The 23,739-nt window shown below is 44.9% G+C and overlaps 1 protein-coding gene across 1 annotated transcript in view; it reads left to right on the forward strand.

Moving 5' to 3' along the window:
* LOC142296893 (serotransferrin-A-like) overlaps positions 1-19,901 on the forward strand; it is a 94,398-nt gene extending 74,497 nt beyond the window's left edge. The window contains exons 13-17 of the mRNA XM_075340996.1: positions 4,161-4,311; positions 6,700-6,764; positions 11,169-11,347; positions 19,032-19,212; positions 19,722-19,901. Of these exons, the coding sequence (XP_075197111.1) occupies positions 4,161-4,311; positions 6,700-6,764; positions 11,169-11,347; positions 19,032-19,212; positions 19,722-19,762 (617 nt within the window). The 3' untranslated portion in view covers positions 19,763-19,901. The remainder of the gene's footprint in view (positions 1-4,160; positions 4,312-6,699; positions 6,765-11,168; positions 11,348-19,031; positions 19,213-19,721) is intronic.
* Positions 19,902-23,739: the final 3,838 nt, after the last annotated feature.

Here is a 23,739-nt window from a genome sequence, read left to right on the forward strand (position 1 = left end):
GAGGCCATAAGTGCGTTTCCAATAGCCAGGTCTATCCGTGACATGGTGTGGTGGGAGCTAGAGTAACAGGAGAATTGTTTGGTTGTGGGGTGTTGGGCACGCCAAAGATCTACAAAACCCAGCTCCGTTAGCATTCTAGCAAATGAAGTCGGGGCGGCGTTCTCCGATATGTTTCCCGAGTGTAACTTATCTAGATAGGGATGTAAGTAATTATTAAAATCCCCTATCAAAAGCGTCGGCACAGATGGAAGGGAATCTAAAATAGACAATATCCTTTTTACCGGTTCAACTGAATATGGTGGAGGGATATATATTGCAACCAGAATAAATTGTATACCATACAGCGTGCAAAGCAAACAGACAAATCTGCCCCCGGGTCAATCACTGATTTGGTACATGAGAACGGGATGGATCTGTGCACCAACACACTCACACCCCGTGCATGGGTCGAGTATGTGGAATGATATTCATGCGCGATCCATCCCTTCCTCAGCCAATGAACATTATCCCTGACCATGTGGGTCTCGGAGAGACATAAAATAGCCGGTAAAAGTTTCTGTAGGTGAGTAAATATAGCACATCTTTTGTTCGCATCTCCGAGCCCTCTAACATTCCACGCTACGATATTTAAAGATGTCGCCATAAGCGTAGACTAAGATATGATCCGGACGGATACTTCATACCAGGAGGAGAGAGGCGTTCTCCACCGATTCTCAAAAACATTAGGTTGAGCGACACGACTGAGGCACACCACACTTCCCAAACAGATTGCATCATACAACAATAAACAAAAAAAACAAGGAGAGAGATAGGGCTCCGCACACCAGTGCGCAGTGCCCCTGCCCTCAAAATCAAGTGTATCTTACACATTTCTCCCAAATAGAGAGAATCAGGGCTAAAAACACGCCCCAAGTCCATGCAGGGAGGGGGGGTCCACAACTCGCTAGTGCAGCGGGTGTCCACAATGAACCGGCCGTCTCCCAACCTGGATCCTAGATGAATTTAACTGTAATGAGCTCACCAGCATAGCGTCCCAAACAAAAACAACGCCTGGCGGCAGAAAGGGAAATCTCAAGTATTCTTCCTCCTCAGGGATCTCTCATTGATATCCAGCCAAGACAATGCCGCCCCAGCCGTATCAAAAAAATGAGTCTCTCCGTTCGCAACAATCCGTAGCTTAGCAGGGTACATCATGGAGTATGGCACTTGCAGGTTGCGCAGTCGTTTTTTTATCTCAATAAATTGCGCTCTTTTACGTTGCACTTCCATGGAGAAATCAGGAAATATTGATATCTTCCTCCCATCAATTGCAAGTTCTTTGATATCTCTGGCTCTGCGCAGGATAGTGTCCCTATCTTTATAGTGCAGTAGTTTAATCAGAATAGGACGTGGGGGTGCTCCCGGCTGTGGGGCACGCGCAGGGACCCTGTGCGCCCTTTCAATGGTGAAGAAAGGGGACAGTATGTCTTTTCCCATGGTGTCTTTAAGCCATTTTTCAAAGAAATTCAGTGGGTCATTGCCCTCCATCCTCTCTGGGACCCCGACCAGTCGCAAATTACTTCTGCGGGAGCGATTTTCCAAATCATCCACCTTGTTTAGCAGTGTGGAGATATTTTGTGTGGCCTTTCCCAGCTCTCGTGACATTGGGGGCAATTTATCCTCTGTTGTACTCACTCTTTCCTCCAGCTCACCAATTCTGACAGTCACCCCTTGCAGCTCACGTTTAATACAGGCCATATCTGAGGTGACAGTTCCCATCTGGCTGCTTAGAGTGGCCAATGTGGTATTGCAAGAGTTAATTGCTGCCAGAATGTCTCTCAGTATGGCCTCAGTGAAAACAGGTGTTGTTTGCTCCACATCTCCCCCTCCTCCCTCTGCCAGCACAGGCCTGTGTGTCTGCATACCTTGTGCTGCTGAACATGCAGGGCCCAGGGTACTCACAGTCTCACTGTCGGGTATGTTTTCTCCCTGCTCCAGGGCCCGTTCAGCGCTGCCATCGGGTGCCTCGTTGCAGGTAGGCTCTGTGCCAGGGGCCACTCTGGCAAACCGCTCCAACCTGCTTGCTACTCCCACTGCTCCAGCTCGGGATGGTGTGGATGCCGGCGGCGCCATATTGGATTCTTCAGAGGCACGCTCCTGCGCGTCTCTGTCCCTTTTATTGCTGCTGCGGGTCGGCATATCCTGGCTGTGCTCGCTTCCCTGGGTGTTATAAGTTGTGTTGCAGCCCTCCAGGGTCGGTAGTGCCTGTCAGCAAGGCCGGTGTGCAGGATAATTCAGGATCCAGGCAGGAGCTCACCCAGGCTGCTTCCTCTCTACATGAGGTCCAGGCCACGCCCCCAGGGGCGGCCTTTTAAACAGATGGACAGGAAGTAGGGCAACAGAACAGCAAGCTCCATGTTAACAAAGGGCAAGCTCTTTCAAAAGAAAACTGGAAAACCCGGAGTGGCATAAACAGATACACAATGCAAAGATTGAGTCAACTTCTCTCGCTTTTGTCTGGTTTCAGGTGTGATTTTCATATTGCCCTCACCTGTTGCTTGCCACGGTGACTTTAAATGAACATCACATGCTTGAAATGAAACAAAGTTGTTTACTCACAATTTTGTAAAGGTGCCAACAATTTTACCCGACCCAATTTTGGTGTTGGTGTGAAATTATGTCCAATTTCCCTTTTTTTCTCTGATGTTTTGTGTTGTTCCAATACACAGGAAGGAAACAAGCATGTACGGTATATGACAAAAAGTGTAATTGCAATAACTTTCTAGGAGGAATACTTATTTTTTTGGATTAATTTCAAGGGTGCCATTACTTTCCGCCATGATTGTACATTATGTGTATATATACATACATATACAGACACAAATACACATATCTGCATAGCACACATCACATAACTATACTCTGTAACACACTCATATTCATTTGTAAATACCAACATTTACACAATGTGACAATGTGTCAGCAGATTTGGCGACTATAAGCTACGGCCACCACCACTGAGCTCTTATATACAGCATTCCAGAATACTGTATATAAAAGCCCAGGCTGCGCTGTATAACATAAAAAACACTTTATAATACTCATCTAGAGAGCGGTTTGGTCCAATGGATGGACGCCTTCTCTCTGTGGTGATCGCTGTCCTCCTTCTTCTGAGGCCCGTGTGCATGACGCGTCCTAAATCATCCACACAGGCCGGCATTGTGGTCTTGAGCAGGCACACTTTGATCTGCCCTGTTTAGGGCAGATCAAAGTACTGTAATGGGCAGGCATGAGGAAAGATTACAAACCGCCCGCACATGTGCACTACAATGCTTTGATCTCTCCTGAGCAGAGAGAACTGTGTCTTGCCAGGACCACAGTGCCGCCCTGTGTGGATGACGTTGGACATGTCATCCATACTGGGCTGGGTAGAAGGAAGATTGAGATTGTAGCAGAGAGGAGGCGCCGGACCGGAGAGCAGCGACACCCATCGGACCGGACCACCCCCTAGGTGAGCATAATAAAGGTGTTTTTTACATTATACAGCGTGGCTTGGGCTCTTATATACAGTATTCTGGAATGCTGTATATAAGAGCTCACTGGTGGTGGCCGCAGCTTCTAGTGACCAAGTCCGGTGACAGGCTCCCTTTAAGTTTGCCTAAAGGTTGCCAATAAAAAGGGTTCACCTCATCATCTAACCCTTTCATATAGAAGTAAGGAAGTTTCTTTTCATTTATATTCATGCCTCATTATTTTATGAAAGACCATGTTAGTGGACCAAGAATGGAGCTGTAACATGTATGCAACATCAGCACAAGCAAAGTAATATTAAAGCAAAAAGAGAACATGAAGGCTAAAAAGTGACCTTACAACCTCTGGATCAGTCTACAAAGGTGGATGTGACTTTGGTAGGATCACCTATGAGTAAATAACAAAATACTGTGTACGCTGTCAGTTAAAATTAACAGGCCTCTCTGTGATGAGGCTCAAAGGTCGTGATTTCTTGTGGACTTTCAGACCTTATCCTCTGATAAGATGAGTAGATGAGATCCGTGTAACTAAATAAGTGGTCTATATGAAAAAACAATGCTATACTGTGGACGTTACCAGTATATATTCTACTATCTGTAGTGATTGACAGAACATATTTGAACTCTGTTTATGTTGTTCTACATTTACAGCAACTTTCTTTAAGGAGAGCTGTGCCCCTGGTGCTGATGTTAATTCTAACCTCTGCAAACTGTGCGTTGGTGACCCACAGAAACCTCTGGATAGCAAAAAGTGTTCCGCAAATAACAAGGAATTGTACTATGGCTATCAAGGAGCATGCAGGTAAGAATCATAAATGGGGAAGAGAAGTGTGACTCCCTTGGACTAGTCAGGTCGTCACAGGGTACTGCACACTCTTTATTCTTAAGGCCCTGTCACACACAGAGATAAATCTGTGGTAAATCTGTGGTAAATCTGTGGTAAATCTGTGGTAGATCTGTGGTAGATCTGTGGTAGATCTGTGGTAGATCTGTGGTAGATCTGTGGTAGATCTGTGGTTGCAGTGAAATTGTGGACAATCAGTGCCAGGTTTGTGGCTGTGTACAAATGGAACAATATGTCCATGATTTCACTGCAACCACAGATCTGCCAAAGAGTTATCTCTGTGTGTGACAGGGCCTTTAGTGCAGGACTCAACCCCTCTTTGTTCCAGGTTCCCAACCTGCAGCACTGCCTCCATCAGCATTCAAAAATCCCAATCACACCTTGCACCACACCCTGTCAGGCACACCAGTGGGCTGCTAAGCTGGAATAGGGCCGCCCACTTAGGGGTCAGGCAGGGAGGTGGGAGGTGACAAGTGAGTTGAGTGGTAGCCCTCGAGCAGTGAGGAGCTAGGAGGGAACGTGTAGCTCCCAGGGAGGAGAAGATTGGGTTGCAGACGGTGGTCTGGACTCGGAGGAGTCGGAGACCCGGTCACGGGATATTGGGACTGGGTACCTGTACTTAGCGTTGGAGGACGATCGGTAGCTCAAGTACAATAGCTGGTCTGGGACCGAAAGCATGTCGGGATACTGGACCCTAGGTCAGGCAGAGGCTTTAATCAACCCGGCAATTACCCTGCGGAGGATAGGGCCTTTATGGACTGTCCCCACGAAGCTCAGAGATCGGGGGCACTAGCGCAACGAGGGGGATAGGGCTTTCCAACCAAAGCAGCCCACTGAAATCCCAAGCGTGAGCTCCTGAAAGCACAGCTTCCTTCTGAGTGAGAACTGGATCATCCCCCTACTCCCAGCAAGCCTGCGCTCCCCTGCAATCCATCCCACCATCCAGAGTCCCAGGGCCTTCCCTACCTGCGGAGGGTAACATCATCTGGCTGTCCCCATTCCATCACCCTGGGTACTCGAAACGGCAGCGGCGGTACTCCCTATTACAGCACACCACGAGTGGCGTCACGAACTATCTAATCTCCTGTAAATAATCCCCCATCACATTTTAGAGTGACCCCGAGCCCCTGGGTCCGGAGACCCTCGAGCCACGAGTAGCGACACCCGGATCCGAGCGGTTCGACCGCTGCTGGGGCGGTACAGAAGCAGCAGCTCTCATACCCCGGTGTCCTAGCTGAGAGCTTGTCCGACATGTTTCGCCATTGCTGGCTTCATCAGGGAATAAGGCTTCAACCATTGTAGCCTTAAGGGGGCTTTACACGCAATGACATTGCTAGCGAGATTTCGTGACGCACATCCGGCCTCGTTAGCAACATTGTTGCGTGTGAAACGCACGAACGACCGTTAATGATCAAAATTACTAACCTAATTGTTGATCCTTGACACGTCGTTCTAATTCAAAATGTCATTGCTGTTGCAGGACGCAGGTTGTTCGTCGTTCCTGCGGCAGCACACATCGCTATGTCTGACACCGCAGGAATGAGGAACATCACCGTACCTGCGGCCGCCCGCAATGAGGAAGGAAGAAGGTGGGCGGGATGTTCGGCCCGCTCGTCTCCACCCCTCCTTTTCTATTGGGCGGCCACTTAGTGATGCCGCTGTGACGCCGAACGAACCGCCCCCTTAGAATGGAGGCGGTTCGCCGGCCACAGTGACGTCGCTAGGCAGGTAAGTACGTGTGACGGGTGTTAGGGATGTTGTGCGCCACGGGCAGCGATTTATCCGTGACGCACAACTGACAGGGGCAGGTGCTTTCACCAGCGACATCGCTAGCGATGTCGCTGTGTGTAAAGTGGCCTTTAGACCCTGATGAAGCCAGCAATGGCAAAACAGGCAGGCAGGCAGGCTCTCAGTTAGGAATTTTTAATTTAGCAGATCTTGGGGTAGGAAATGTTTATGGCTATATAGGAAAGGCATTATATCAGTTGGTCCTTGGCCAATTGTGCTGCCTATGTTAGGAAGTGATTTCATTAATATCCTATACATCTCTGTTCTTTTAATCTTAACTTTTATTAATCAAATAATTGTCTATGTTTTAATCATCTTGAACTAGGGTATCTGTAGTTGCTCCTAGAAGCAATTTGTGTTTATAGTTAATTTATACTTACGCTGATTGGGGAATTTTTTTCGGTGTTTTTTTGGTTGTATTAACCTATCTGACTTCACAAGTAAGACATGTTAAATGATGATTTTCTTATATTTCACATATTGTAAAAATGTTTAAATCCCAGTATAAAGTTATACTGCAAGAAAAATCCCTCATATGTTTTTTCTCCTACTCTAAAGATGCCTAGTTGAGAAAGGAGATGTTGCATTTGTGAAACACACAACTCTATTTGAGGTCCTTAATGGTAAGTGAGAAACCCTACCTATATATACACATTTTTCATATTTCAATGTATGTACTCCCTTTTGTCAGCACAATAATGATTGACTGACCACTTAAAGGAAATCTGTCAGCATGTTTTTGTTATGCAATCTGAGAACAGCGTGATGTATGTTTTAATGTAAACATTTCAGTGATTTGTCTCTTTTCAGGCTGCATATGATTGTTTACTTGCGATGATTGTTTTAGCACCAGGGCCTTATCATTGTTTGGACTACATCAGCATGTGAGACCTAGTCCAACCATGCCTCCTCCCGTGATAAGCAAGTCACCATCTACAGACAATGTACATAGAGAGCCTGATGTGGGCAGGGTTAGCTTTCTCAGCTCTTCTTCATGTTACATCTAATAACTGGTTGTGTTACAACTCGTGCAGCCAGTAAACTAATTGATATATCCATGGAATCAAGGTTTCTTTTCCTACATTATGCTGCTCTCAAACAAGAAAAATAGCAAAATAGCAAAAAGAGGACTAAATATCCTCCACAATTTAGAATACTCACAGCAGGATAAAGCAGTGGTGAACTGCTCAGGCCAAAAAAAACTAATGCACTAACAGGGTGCAGCGAAACCCCCAATAGATGGAGATATCACAGGTGCAAGAGGAGCAAATCACTCACACTACTCCAGAATATGGGGGGGTGATCGCTGGATAGTAAAATTGCACACTAGAGCTTGCATAGGGCTCCGTTTACACTTACAGGTGCATAGTAACCCAGTCAGCAGCCTATTACATGCCCATACTATTCGATCAGGCGGGCTGCCCGGTACTAGTGTGCACCATATAGGGACGGAGTCTCCAATATGCAAGTCCAAACATTAAGGGGCCTGGCATTTTATACAGGGTGCAGCCAGGCCCCTGTAAAAGCCAGCCATTTGCTCCTCTTGCACCTGTGATACCTCCATCTATTGGGGGTTTTGCTGTACCCTGTTAGTGCATTAGTTTTTCTTGGCCTGAGCAGTTCACCACTGCTTTATCCTGCTGTGAGTATGCTCTCGAATAAGGTAGCAAAAACCTGTTGACAGAGGTGTCTCATTAGAAAAGACTTCTTTTAACTGGCATCACATTTAGAAGAATGTTGTGTCTTACAATTTAAAAAACAAAAAAACAAAAATTGTGGGATGTTTCTGCTGTATACTGTATATATTTTTTATACTGTGTGAAGCTCAAAGCTAATTTTAGCACCAATTAACAACAAGCAAGCCCATATTACATTTCAAAAGTACTTTATTAATAGATAAAAATCAATAAACACATAAAAAACAAATGGACCACCCAAATTATGGTATTGATATGGGGAGCCTGCACTCACACAGCAAATATCACAATATACAATGATAAACAATAATTTAGATTCAATTCCATCCAGTTCATATAAGTAATACATAGCAGAGAAAAATGCTGCCTGTTATAATTTTATATATAATTAAAGTTATTTATCCATATGTATAGAAGGAATAATAAATAGTACAAAGCAGCAATATATTACCGACAGGCAGCTGATTCAATGCTAAGAGTGGTGCGGCAGCCCTAAACACTGACGCACATTTCGCAACAGGCGTGCTTCGTCCAGGAGTGATCATGCTATGTATTACTTATATGAACTGGATGGAATTTAATCTAAATTATTGTTTACCATTGTATATTGTGATATTTGAGTGCAGGCTCCCCATATTAATACCATCCGTTAATTGGGGTGGTCCATTTGGTTTTTTTATGTGTTTATTGATTTTTATCTATTAATAAAGTACTTTTGAAATTTAATATGGGCTTGCTTGTTGTTAATCGGTGCTGATATTATTTATGCATATGGACTTCCATACACGTTGTGGTATTGGTATTAATGAAAGCTCATTTTAGTCTAATACATCGAATGAAGAGATATGGTAAATAATTTCAGATCATCCTTAATAGACTAAACATATTAACTTGAATGTTCTATCATACATTAAACCGTTAAAGCAAGTTCCTGTAAGATATGAGCTTCCAACACCCCCCCCCCCCAAAGTCTAAATCAAAAGAACATGGCTAGCACTCCTTGACATCTTAAAGAGAATCTGTCACCGTCAAAATGCCGTCCACTCTTCAGACACCATGTTATACAGCAGGAGGAGCTCTGTAGATTGGTTAATAGTTTTGTGAGTAACGATTCAGTATATTCTGTGTTTTCGGTATTTTAACCTCTGCTCTTTCTGAGATTTTCGGTCCAGTGGGCAGTCCTATCAGTGATTGACAGCTATCTCTGTGTACATTCTTGTACAGAAATAGCTGTCACTTAGTGATAGGACCGCCCACTGGACTGAAAATGCCTGAAATATATATATATACACACACACACACGCTGTATATATATATATATATATATATATATATATATATATATATATATATATAATCTCAATTTACTCAGCTCCCCTTGCCCTATACAATTGTGCCTTCAGATTAGAGTGTATCTTCATGATGACAAGTTCAAGGGAACCTGTCACCAGTTTTTAAGCCTATGAACAAATGCCACAATCTTTTACTGCTCCCATGCTATATTCCACAAACGTGTTTATCAGCCGTATACCCGCAAAATACCACTTGATATGACCCGCCCTGTATGTAAATGAGGGTGGTCCGGTCGGATGGGCATCCTCGCTGCGCCATCTGACCCTCCTTTCTGCTCCTAATCACATCCTCCTGCTTTGGCCGATGTGGATGACACTTCCTGCGTCCTCCACATAGTGAACCAAGATCTTGCACATGCGTAACAATCCCACAGGCCTGCACAGGCACACTCTACTCTGCCCTGCTGCGTGCCAGTCTCTTTTTCAGCTTTCGATTCCAACAATGACCTTTAGTTACATGATGTGGTGTCACAAAGGTCCCAAAGCAGTGTTATTATCAGTATATAAATGCTGAGGCTCCTAGGAGAATCGGGGCTCTATAAAATTGTATAGTTTGCTCTCCCTTCTCCTAATGCCAGTCCTGAATACCAGCCTGTCTCCTGTTAAGTTCTTTTAGACTCCTGAAATGAAGAGACCTTTGGTCACATGACTGTGAAGTCATCAAAGGTCCTTAAACAATCTTAATTTAGGAATAGAACTGCTGGGCTCCCTAAGAGAGTGGGGGCCCTGAGAAATTGCGTAGTTTGACTCTCCCCAACGCCTGCCCTAACTAACTAGGGCTTATTTTTGGAGTAAGGCTTATATTTCTAGCATATTACAAAAATCCTGTAAAATTATAATAGAATAGGTCTTATTTTTGCGGAAACACGGTTTCACAATACCAGTTCCAATCAAGTAAGAGGGAAAAAAGCTGAAGGATGGAAACAGTGAACACAGGAATGTAAACATGCATTACTGCTTAAAAAAAGACATGAAAAAAATATTTTTGAAAAGTCGGGGGATATAACACCCTTGGGACTAGTCACCACACTCATTAGCATAAGATAAAAGAGCTTTAGAAATACTTTTTCTAAATATCTTGTTATCTATGCTAGTGTATACAGGGACAGTTAAGGCCCCTTTACACACTGCAACATCGCTAGCGATATCGTTGTAACGTCACCGGTTTTGTGACGTAATAGTGACCTCCCCAGTGACATTGCAGTGTGACACGCATCAGCGACCTGGCCCCCGCTGTGAGGTTGCTGAAAGCTACAAATCTTTCAGGACCATTTTTTGGTCCTTTGTTTCTCGCTGCGCAGCATGTATCGGTGTGTTTCACACAGTTACAACGACATCGTTAGCGACTTACAACCCAGCGTGCTATAGCGTCCCCTGCTGTGTGACACGTCCCCAACGACCAGCAAGGTCTTTCTTCAGGTCTGTATCGCTGCTGCGTCGTGCCTGTTAGACAGCTCACCAGCAACTTCCAGTGATCCCGGCCAGGTCGGAATCGCTGGTGGGATCGCTAGAAAGTCTCAGTGTGTAAAGGGGACTTTAGGCAGGGATTAGCAATATACACCCAGAACTGCTCATGCTCCTAGGTGTATATTGCGCCTGACAGGTTCACTTTAAAGGGACGTCACGAAGCAATACCTTTTTTTGTTATTTTGACCATTTCTCATTTTCAGAAAATAAATACAAAATTTATTGCTTGGAAATTCAGAGACACGTTGTCAGTAGTTTATAGAATAAAAAAAATCCATTTTACTCAAAAATATACCTATAAAAAGAAAAATCAGAAAAACCTGACAATTTTGCAGTGGTCTCTTAATTTTTGCCAGAGCTGTATATTCACCTAATGCAGTATAAAAGACACTTTATGGCTGAATCAGAACTAGAACTCAAGTGTAAAATGGCTTTCTCAGTTTTCATTACTCGCTAGTGATGGATGTTTATTTCTATATGCAATTGTCTAATGAGCAGGATTCCTTTCCAGATAATCCTGCATGGCTAAACAATATGAAGGAAGATGATTTCCGTCTACTGTGCCCAGATGGTGCAGTCAAACTCCTGTCTCAATACAAAGACTGTAACCTTGCCGAGGTTCCAGCTCATGCTGTTGCTACCACGCCTAGCAGAAAAGAAGTGGTTGTAAGGATTCTTAAAGATCAGATGGTAAGATAAAAGTCTAAGGCGGGATTTGCACGTTGCGACATCGCAAGCCGATGCTGCGTTGTCGCACGCGATATTCCCCGCCCCCGTCGCAGCAGCGATATCTTGTGATTCCTGGTGTAGCGAACATTATCGCTACGCCAGCTTCACATGCACTCACCTGTCCTGCAACGTCGCTCTGGCCGGCGTCCCGCCTCCTTCCTAACGGGGCAGGTCGTACAACATCAGAGCGACGTCACACGGCCAATCAAAGCGGAGGGGCGGAGATGAGCAGGATGTAAACATCCCGCCCACCTCCTTCCTTCCGTATACCCGGCGGCGGCAGGTAAGGTGATGTTCCTCGCTCCTGCGGCTTCATACACAGCGATGTGTGCTGCCGCAGGAACGAGGAACAACATCGTACCTGTCGCGGCAGCGTAATTTTGAAAAAGTCGGAGCCTACACCGATGATACGATTACGACGCTTTTGCGCTCGTTAATCATATCATCTAGGATTTACACACTACGATGTCGAAAGTGACCCCGGATGTGCGTCACTTTCGATTTGACCCCACCGACATCGCACGTGCGATGTTGCAACGTGCAAAGCCGCCCTAAGGGTATATGCACACGGCATAATTTAGACTCCAATGTACCCACTTATTTTTTTATACATTTATTATTATTCTTTATTATTATAGCACCATTTATTCCATGGTGCTTTACATGTGGAAAGGGGTACACATAATAGGGACAAGTACAATAATCATAATCACAAATTTATCTCACACCATGAGTAAATATACACAAACAACAAAACACAAAAATGGACTCAATGAAGCCACATTAAGAGCCTCTTCAAACATGGAGTTGCTATGGATTTCTTCGTATCATCTGTCTATGTTGGAGCAAAAGGATCTAAATGCACCCTAAACCAAATCTGTCCGCTACCTATCAATGGAGGTATAACGTACGTTACACGTAACGTGCCACAAGCACCGTCTTTGAGAGACATATGCTGCCACATGTACAGCTGAGCATCAGAATGGCGATTGTGACTTAAGGGGGCTTTACATGCTACGATATCGTTAATGTTTTATCGTCGGGGTAACTTTGTTAGTGACGCACATCCGGCGTCATTAACGATATCACAGCGTGTGACACTTACCAGCGACCTTAAGAAACCTCAAAAATGGTGAAAATTGTTCACCATGGAGAGATCGTCCTAAAACCAAAAATCGGTAATGGTTGATTATCGATGTTTTTCGTCGCTCCTGCGGCAGCACACATCGCTATGTGTGACACCGCAGGAGCAAGGAACGTCTCCTTACCTGCCACCGGCCGCAATGCGGAAGGAAGGAGGTGGGCGGGATGTTTACGTACTGCTCATCTCCGCCCCTCCGCTTTGATTGGCCGGTCGCTTAGTGACGTCGCGGTGACGTCGCTGTGATGCCTTGAGGGAGAGATTGTTCGGCAGTCACAGCGCCGCCGCCGACCAGGTAAGTGCGTGTGACGCTGCCGTAGCGATAATGTTCGCTGCAGCAGCGATCACACAAAATCGCATGCACGACGGGGGCAGGTGCTTTTGCGTATGATATCGCTAGCAATTGCTATCAATATCGTAGCGTGTAAAGCCCGCTTAAAACTCCTGATGAACCCCAATATATTAGTGGGGGGAAATGCGTCGAATTTTGTCTGGACTCTTTGCGGATTATGTCTATGGAAAGTTTGATCACTACCAATGAAAACAATTTGTAGAGGCTGCCGTGAATATATCTAAGATAAGTGACTATTATGAATTATTGTCTATTAGTATAATCTGCCTGAATCTAATTTAGTGAGGGAGATTAGGGGCAACTTCCAAGGGATAGCTGCCGTAAAGCACCACTTGAACCTTAGGGTGCGTGTAACGAAAGTTATATCTCCATTGATAGGTAGCGGACAGATTTGTTTTAGGGTGCATTTAGATCTTTTTGCCCCAACATAGACAGATGATACTAAGAAATCCATAGCAATCCATGTTTGAAGAGGCTCTTAATGTGGCTTCATTGAGTCCATTTTTGTGTTTTGTTGTTTGTGTGTATTTACTCAGGGTGTGGGATACATTTTTGAATTTAAGGTAGATCTGCTGGGAAAAATATTGATATACTGCCTTAAAAAATAATTTCTGTTTGTTTTGACAAGTACAATAATCATAATCAAAACAATGCACAGACTGATACGGGAGGAGAGAGGACCCTGCCTGCAAAGGTTCATAGTATACAGGGAAGGGGTGAGCATATGTGGCTCCCTGGACAAGCCAGGTCGTCACAGAACTACACCAACACACCCCACACCCCGGTTAGGCACACCGAAGTCAGACACAAAAATCCTTGTTGCCTTCCTCCAGAGGCTGATGTCCACACCAGGGGGTGGGCCAGGCGGTTGGCCCCGCCCACCGAGGAGTTCACAGTCCTGCAGGCGGGAAAAGGAGTCAGTTGAGTTTAGTTTTGAAGAAGAGGAGTGAGGTAGTGGAGAGGAGACTGACCGCGTCCGGGTGTGTGGCCCGGACGGTACAGCAAGGTTGGCAGACGGTGGTGACCGTCTGCAGGAGAGGCTGATTGGAGCGAACCGTAAAGACCGTGGACGGGCGGTGGCCCGGCGGTACCGGATCGGAGAGCAAAGAGAAGCCAGCACCATCCGGCAGGGCTTACGGACCCCGACCAGGCTAGGAGTCGCCGTAAAACCGGTCAAATCCGTTAGCGAAGGGAACCTCCGGGGTTTCCCAGCAGTCAAGACCCGATTGAAGGCAACAGCTCACACCGTAAAGGGAAACACAGTCACCGCCAAGGCTACAGTTCCCAGGGCCAGACCCTGCGGGCAAAAGGGGCTTCTTCAGCACCCATCCAAGCTGGGGAGCGGGTTACCGGTGGGAACCCATTGGAACCGTAAACACAACATAGGTGCAGGGAAAGGCAGTCACCATCAACCTACCGGGAGGAGAACAACCGCAGCCGCCTGTGGGACCCGTCCATCCAGCCGTTTGTTTGACCAGAGACTCTCTGTGAATTACTGGCTGAGTGAGTACCACTGTGCCGTGCGGCACAGCGCTGCCCCCGCGACCCTGCACCTCACCAGGCCCCGTAACCCGCCTGCCATCCATCCCTACCCCTTCACCGGGCCCCGGGACAACCAACCCCCCTACCCACGGAGGGGAGAACCAACATCCAAGCTGCTCCCTGTCACCGTTCCCGGGATCCCCGTCCAGAGCAGCGGTGGTGTCACAACCTCACCACAACCATGGGTGGCGTCACGGACAATATCCCTAAACCCAAACCACCCCTTTCACTCACGGGCGAGGAACGCCGCTCGAGTCCCCGGGATCCGGCCCACCGCTCGAGCCACCACCGAGCAGCAGCAGCAGCCGGACCCGAGCAGTGGGTGAGCGCAGCGTCCCCTCCTCCGCCCGTGACACATACAGTAGGTGAGGATGGAGATGGTCATGCCATAGCAGACTGAGGGTTACAGCAGGTTGTAGGCTTGGCGGAAGAGGTGGGTCTTCAGGTTCCTTTTGAAACTTGTCAAGGTAGGTGAGAGTCTGATATGCTGGGGTAGAACGTTCCAGAGTATGGGGGAGGTGCGGAAGAAGTCTTGTATGCAGTTGTGAGAAGAGGAGATGCGAGAGGAGTAGAAAAGGAGATCTTGTGAGGATCGGATGTTACGTGCAGGTAAGTACTGAGAGATTAGGTCACAGATGTAGGGAGGAGACAGGTTGTGGATGGCTTTGTATGTCATGGTTAGGGTATTGAATTGGATTCATTGGCCAATTGGAAGCCAGTGAAGGAATTTGCAGAGAGGAGAGGTCGGGATGGACAACAGGTGGATTAGTCGGGCAGCATAGTTTAGAATAGATTATAGGGGTGTGAGACTGTTAGAAGGGAGGCCACAGAGCAGAAAGTTGCAATAGTCCAGCTGGGAGTTAGTAAGGGCATGCACTAGAGTTTTTGCAGCTTCTTGAATACTTCAGGAAAATGTTACCAGTTTTTCTCTTAAAGCATCTTTATTACATTTTTCCGACATCTTTGCAGTGGCTTTGCCATCAGTGTTTTTCTGCAAATTATATTTATTAATACTAGTGAACCCCATCCAAGCCAAAGCCTCCAGAAGAATGGTTGGGTGACTTATTTTAGGAAACCTGAAGCAGTTGAAAGAAGTTCAAAAAGACTTAAAATATATACAGAAAGTTGTTTTTACATTGTCTGGAAAGTCACATGCACTAAGGAGGATTTCCAATAGAAAAAAGTCACTCTTTATCTTTTCTTAGAATTGTACTTTGCTCCACACCACGCAAACAATATGATCTCCTTCTGATGCCAAAATTCTACATACAGCTCAGTGCATTTCTTAATAGTCATTGCAGTCATCATTATTCCACATTTTCCTTAATTTTTTTATTAATTTTATACTAAAATGTTATATATTATTCCCACTGGCGAACTCGCAATCCAAATTCCACCACATTCAAATAGGGGGACATGTAAAATTCACCCAGGGAATGCCCTTTGTTAGGTTTAAAGAACCAATAGACCACTATGGTGTCTGTTTTTATTATGCCTTGTCGTCATTAGTGATAAGTATGCACTACCAGCACTACTATGCTCAGGTGCTTGGTACTCGTAACCAGCAGTTGATGTTCGGATGACCGAGACTCGAGAACCAGAGTATTATAGAAGTCAATAGGTAACAAGCATTTTTGTTTCTTCCAGAAAAATCCTTAAGTTCCCCATTGACTTCTATTATACTTAGGTACTCAAGTTGCACCCATCCGAACATCAACTGCTGGTTACAAGTACCAAGCACCTAATAATGGTAGTGCTTAGTGATGAGCGAGTACGCTTGTCGCTACTCGGTACTCGCACGAGTATCACTGTACTCGGGCTACTCGGCGGGTACCGAGTAATTTCGCGATACTCGTGCTGTACTCGTGGTCTTCATCCCTGCATGTTGGCGCTCTTTTGAGAGCCAGCTCTCATGCAGGGATTGGCTGGCAGACCACTGCAATGCCACAGCCCCGTTAGTTGTGGAATTGCAGTGATTGGCCGGCCCGCACAGCGTGACCGAGCCTTTATACCGGCAGGCGCGCTGTGCTCTGCACACAGCCATCTCATATTCCCTGCTTTCCCCGCCCACAGGCGCCTATGATTGGTTGCAGTGAGTGACAGGTGTCTCACTGCAACCAATCACAGCAGCCGGTGGGCGTGTGTATACTGTGCAGTGAAATAAATAATTAAATAATTAAAGAAACCGGCGTGCGGTCCCCCTCAATTTTAATACCAGCCAGATAAAGCCATACGGCTGAAGGCTGGTATTCTCAGGATGGGGAGCCCCACGTTATGGGGAGCCCCCCAGCCTAACAATATCAGTCAGCAGCCGCCCAGAATTGCCGCATACATTAGATGCGACAGTTCTGGGGCTGTACCCGGCTCTTCCCAATTTGCCCTGATGCGTTGGCAAATCGGGGTAATAAGGAGGTAATGGCAGCCCATAGCTGCCACTAAATCCTAGATTAATCATGTCAGGCGTCTCCCCGAGAAACCTTCCATGATTAATCTGTAAATTACAGTAAATAAACACACACACACGAAAAATCCTTTATTAGAAATAAAAAAACACAAACCAATTCCCTCGTAACCAATTTAATAAGCCCCAAAAAGCCCTCCATGTCCGGCGTAATCCACGGACCTCCAGCGTCGCTTCCAGCTCTGCTGCATGCAGGTGACAGGAGCTGCAGAATACACAGCCGCTTCTGTCAGCTCCACGCAGCAACTGAGGTGAGTAGCGCGATCAGCTGCTGTCAGTCAGGTAACTCACGGCCACCGCTGGATCCATTGGTTACGAGGGAATTGGTTTGTGTTTTTTATTTCTAATAAAGGATTTTTCGGGTGTGTGTGTTTATTTACTGTAATTTACAGATTAATCATGGAAGGTTTCTCGGGGAGACGCCTGACATGATTAATCTAGGACTTATTGGCAGCTATGGGCTGCCAATAGCTCCTTATTACCCCGATTTGCCAACGCACCAGGGCAAATCGGGAAGAGCCGGGTACAGTCCCAGAACTGTTGCATCTAATGTATGCGGCAATTCTGGGCGGCTGCTGACTGATATTGTTAGGCTGGGGGGCTCCCCATAACGTGGGGCTCCCCATCCTGAGAATACCAGCCTTCAGCCATATGGCTTTATCTGGCTGGTATTAAAATTGGGGGGACCGCACGCCGTTTTTTTAAATTATTTCATTATTTATTTCACTGCACAGTATACACACGCCCACCGGCTGCTGTGATTGGGTGCAATGAGACACCTGTCACTCAGCGTGGGGGTGTGTCTCACTCAAAACCAATCATAGGCGCCGAAAAGCAGGAAAGCAGGGAATACGAGATTGTTTAATGAGCGGCCGGCTTTTTCAAAAGAGGAAAAGCCGCCGGAGTTTAGTGAACAGCTGTGCAGCGACGCGGCAGTGATCAGGGAACGGTAAGTATGAGAGAGGGAGGAGAATGACCGACAGATTGTGAGAGGGGGACAGACAAGACAGAGAGAGACCGACAGACAGACAGAGAGACCGACCGACGGACTGAGCGAGATAGAATGAAAAAAAAAAATGACCGACATCGCTAGTAAAAAGCACAAAACGTGCGTTTTGGATATCGGAGTGCCACACAATGTTTTCACGTAAAATCTTTCATGTGATCTCAAAAAGTAACATACACCAGCTCTATCTCACTATTGGGTATGTGCCCTTAACATTTCCGCCATGAAAATTCATTTTGGTGTCATTTTGGAAGGTTTTCTGGTGAGTCCGTAAAAATGGCGTAAAACTCGGACAAAATTGTTCACAGCTGTGACTTTTGAGTGATAAATGCTTCAAGGGGTCTTCCCCATGCTGTTGCCATGTCATTTGAGCACTCTTCTAAGACTTTTGTGACATTTTTAGGGTTTCTTCATGCTGCCGGGGGTCATTTCATAAAAATACTCGGGTCTCCCATAGGATAACATTGGGCTCGGTGCTCGGGCCGAGTACATGAGTATCTTGGGATGCTCGGCCCGAGCCTCGAGCACCCAAGCTTTTTGGTACTCGCTCATCACTAGTAGTGCTCACTCATCACTAATTGTCATGCATACAGTGTGATTACATTTCTGCACTGGAAAGGTTTCCAGCATGCGACCTAATACTGCTCGTGTGAACGTGGCTTTAGAAGGTATGGACAGTTTACACAAGTTTCAGGTTCCATGTATAGGTCGTCATTTTCAGATTGTCTGCAGTTCTTCTTAGTGGAACTCACCAGCTTCTTAGGCATATTCTATAGGCTTGAGTTTGGGTCAGGAAATCCGCAGCCGGTTCATAAATCACAGACTGTACACGGAATGTGAAACTCAGCTATATGAAAGTAACAGAAATATATATATATATATATATATATATATATATATATATATATATATATATATATTTATACAGTGAGCAAAATTCAATTATGAGACCCCTTTTAACTATTACAGTAGAGCGCCAGGGTATCTTGTTTTTATGAGGCTTTGTTTACGTCATATATTTCCACCATTTTCTGTTGGGTGATGGGTACTTTTATTAATTTGTCAAATCTACTACAATTAGCCTCCTTGCTCTACTGTATATATCCATAAAAGTTTTAATCTGCTTTGACATCTTCATTTCAGCGTCAATTTGGAAAGAATGAGGACAAATCTGCGCAATCGTTCTATATGTTTGATTCTGAGGGACGCAAAGACCAACTTTTCAAGGATTCTACAGAATGCTTACGTGAAATTAACGTGGCGCACATGAACGACTTCCTCGGAAAACAGTACACCGACGCCGTCTCTGAATGTTCACAATCAGGTACGTAACCTAGCTTCCTTTTCACATTCATGATTTTTTCCTTTAGCATCTCAGATTTTTAGATTTTATATTTCTAGATTAACCAACGTCAATGTAGTCTTGGGAAAAGCAATTTTTTTCCTTTTCGATCAGTAGTGGTCAACCAAAAATATACCCTAAGGATCCACTAATTTCAACATAGCTTGAACATCCAATTTAGTATTACCTTCATATATTTAAAAAAATAAAATCAAAATTTAGGCAACCACAAGATCACATTCATAAAAAAACAATAAATAGATATATGAAAGAAATATGACACCTCTTTTGGGGACCAGAGAATCAGAGATCCTCACAGGGTCCCAGCAGAAGACACTTCTTATGACTTTACCTTCCTCTGTGAATAACCAGGCAAGTGAGGGTCACACATGGACCCATGGACAGTTGAGAATGACTGTTTAATGACATTTTAGACAATTAAGAAGGAAAATTATTAACTTGTCCTTTGTTTCTTTTCCCCCCCCACACAGAACTGCTGAAAGCCTGTACCTTCCATACCTGCAAGTTTTAAATAGTCCAGAAGGATTGTCATCAATATGTCTTCATTTATCTCCTTATTCTTTTCCATAAAAAAAGGAATATTCCACATTCATAAACTTGCCAAACTTCTTTCATCTTTCAATAAATAGATTGAGATTTTCTTTTACAAATTGTTTTTTCATCCTTCAATCACCATCTTAACCATACAGTGTAATCACCTCAACCCACATATTTCTAGGAAATAGAAATTAAGGGCTCAATTCATCAAAGCATTTGCACATACATTTTATGACTTTTCAAAGCTTTTTATGCAACGATTCTGTAAAATGTTATGATTTATGGCATGCTCATGCCATTTCTTCCCATTTTTATCAAGGTGGATGAGGGCGCGGCAACCGTGTCATCAAAATAATGTTGAGTGCCAGTGTTCCTTACATCACAAATCTTGCTCTAGTGATCAACTGGAGTAAGATTTTTGGCAAGCCACACTTGGAGGTGCGCATCACTTGTCAGAAACTCCTAATTCATTAAGAGGGGACAGGATTGCCTGACTTCAGCATGCCCAGTCATCAAGACTGGTAAGAACATTGCATCGCCATTATTGATGAATTGGAGACTATTTGATAACAAAAATCTATAATAGATAAATGAACATGCTGTATTAACATTTTCAGCTTCATAGTGTCATACAACTTGGATTGTGTGTATGTTATAGTGAAATTCTGGGCTATAATATTATTCAGTTAAGAGTACAGATGAGCAAGCCTGAAGTTTGGTGTTTGTATAGAACACAGACTTTACAAAAAAACATAGCTCAGGTTCGGAGTTCAGATGCTTTTATGTATGCTAACCACTCGCTCCAGCATTGCTGTTCTCAGCACCCTCTCCACCCTCTATTGATTGCCTTCAGCCTCCTTCTTCCAGCGAGCACCGTCCGGATTCTCCTCTAAGAATTTCCCCTGTGTTGGTGAGCTGAATTACACTGTTTTCGAGCCGCTTGCAGTGTTTGAATGGTGCACACTAGGGGTAACAACAATGTAGTGTGCACCCAAAAAAAAAAAAACATCCAGCCACCCCCGGAAGTGATCTGTTTATGGCTGGCTCCAGGTCAGGTCAAGTCCAGATCCCAAACCGAACTTTATCTAAAGTCCGGCTGAACCCGCCGAACCGAACTTCCATGGCTTCGCTCATCTCTAGTTAAGGTATTTTACTATGGTGCTTCAAATGAGAATAAAAGACAATAAAGGCTCTGTTTACCTTTACAACCATTACTCTAATTAATTTAGCAAAAGTAGCATTTTTGATAAATAATTGTTCTGGTTTAAAGGAATCCATTAGCATGTTTTTGTCATGGAATCTGAAAGCACTATGATGTAGGGGCAGAGACGTGTATTTAAAAACTAATTACATTCTACACACACACATATATCTAATATATAAAGCTGAATGTGTGTATGTGTGTGTGTGTCTGTGTGTGTGTGTCTGTGTATGTGTGTGTGTGTCTGTGTATGTGTGTGTGTATATGTGTGTGTGTGTGTATGTGTGTATGTCCGGGATTGGCATCCGCACCGTCGCAGCTACAGCCACAAAATTTTGCACACTCACACGTCTGGACCCCAAGAGCGTCATAGGCTATGTTGTGAGGTGAAATTTTAACCCCCTGCGTTCCAATTTACCAATCAATTTTGCCCTATCTACATAATGGGGAAAAAGTGAAATGAAAAGTGTATCCGCATCGTCGCATTTACAATCACGAAATTTTGCACAGACACCTCATGTGACCCAGGGAACGTCGGAGAATATGTTTTGACAGGAAAATGTAACCCCGCGCTTTACAGTTACTCTCCAAAAAACATGCCTCCATTAAAGTAAATGGAGCCTGGAACTACAGGTTATTAGTAGGAGCTGTGATTGGTTGCTATAGGAACAAAAGACATTCATAGTATAAGAAGCTTATATGTGAGGTAATAAGATGTCGGTGGGGAGACGGATAGAGAGAGACAGAGAGACAGACAGGGAAAGAGACAGACAGAGACAAACGGTGAAAGAGACAGAGACAGACGGGGAAAGAGACAGACCTGGAAAGAGACAAACCTGGAAAGAGACAGACATAGACAGACGGTGAAAGAGACAAACAGAGACAGACGGTGAAAGAGACAGACAGAGACAGATGGGGAAAGAGACAGACAGAGACAGATGGGGAAAGAGACAGACAGAGACAGACCTGGAAAGAGACAGACCTGGAAAGAGACAGATGGGGAAAGATACAGACAGACATGTAGACAGGGACAGGGACAGGCAGACAGGGAAGGAGGAGGCAGCCAGAGAGACAGACAAAGATAGATGGGGAAAGACACAGGCCTTGATAGAGACAGATGGGGAATTTTGCACACTCACACTTCTGGACCCCGAGAGCGTCATAGGCTATGTTTCGAGGAGAAATTTTAACCCCGCTCTTTACAGTTATTCGCCAAAAAACCTGCCTCCATTAAAGCGAATTGAGCTGGGAGCCACAGTGCAGTCAGAAGTTAAGAAGAATGCGCAGCCACGCCCTTATATGGAATGTTGTCGTGTCACAATGCAGCCAGGGAAAGAGGCAGACACAGACAGGGAAAGAGGCAGACACAGACAGGGTAAGAAACAGACATAGACAGGGTAAGAGACAGACACAAAGAGACAGACAGGGAAAGAGAGGGAAAGAGAGAGACAGGTTAAGAGACAGACACAGACAGGTAAAGAGACATACACAGACAAAGAGACAGAGACAGACACAGAGAAACAGACAGACAGGGAAAGAGAGAGACAGGTAAAGAGACAGACAAAGAGACAGATACAGGGAAAGAGACAGACAGGGAAAGAGAGGGAAAGAGACAGATAGGGAAAGAGACAGACAGGGAAAGTGATAGACAAAGAGAGAGAGAGAGAGAGACATAGAGATATATACAGAGGGGGAGACAGACAGAGAATGGGAGAGAAACAGAGAGACAGTTACTACCCCAGGCGTTAATACATTCTATTTATACATTCTATCCTGGGAATGTTAATACATTCTATTTTGTTAACAACAGTTATTAGCCCGGGCGAATGTATGTATGTATGTATGTATGTATGTATGTATGTGTGTGTGTCCGGGATTGGCATCTGCATCGTCGCAGCTACAGTCACAACATTTTGCACACTCACACTTCTGGACCCCGAGAGCGTCATAGGCTATGTTTTGAGGGGAAATTTTAACCCCACGCTTTACAGTTATTCGCCAAAAAACCTGCCTCCATTAAAGCGAATGGAGCTGGGAGCCACACTGCAGCCAGAACTTCAGAAGAATGCGCAGCCACGCCCTTATATGGAATGTTGGCGTGTCACAATGCAGCCAGGGAAAGAGACAGACACAGACAGGGAAAGAGGCAGACACAGACAGGGTAAGAAACAGATCTAGACAGGGTAACAGACAGACACAAAGAGACAGACAAAGAGACAGACTGACAGGGAAAGAGACAGGCAGGGAAAGAGAGGGAAAGAGACAAACAGGGTAAGAGACAGACACAGACAGGTAAAGAGACAGACACAGGGAAACAGACAGACAGGGAAAGAGAGGGAAAGAGACAGACAGGGAAAGATACAGACAGGGAAAGTGACAGAGATAGATAGACAAGGAAAGAGATAGATAGACAGACAGACAGGGAAAGCGATTGAGACAGACAGAGAAACAGACAGAGACAGTCAGAGACAGACAGGGAAAGAGACAGACAGACAAAGATAGAGAGACAGAGAGATTTATACAGAGGGGGAGACAGACAGAGAATTGGAGAGAAACAGAGAGACAGTTACTATCCCGGGCGTTAAATTTATTCTATTTATATATTCTATTCCCGGGAATGTTAATACATTCTATTTTATTAACAGCAGTTATTAACCCGGGCGAAGCCGGGTAGTACAGCTAGTATATATATATATATATATATATATATATATATATATAAAAAAAAAGGAGGGGAGCCAGCACTGCTT

The sequence above is a fragment of the Anomaloglossus baeobatrachus genome, chromosome 3 (genome assembly GCF_048569485.1).
Source record: "Anomaloglossus baeobatrachus isolate aAnoBae1 chromosome 3, aAnoBae1.hap1, whole genome shotgun sequence".
Lineage (NCBI taxonomy): Eukaryota > Metazoa > Chordata > Amphibia > Anura > Aromobatidae > Anomaloglossus > Anomaloglossus baeobatrachus.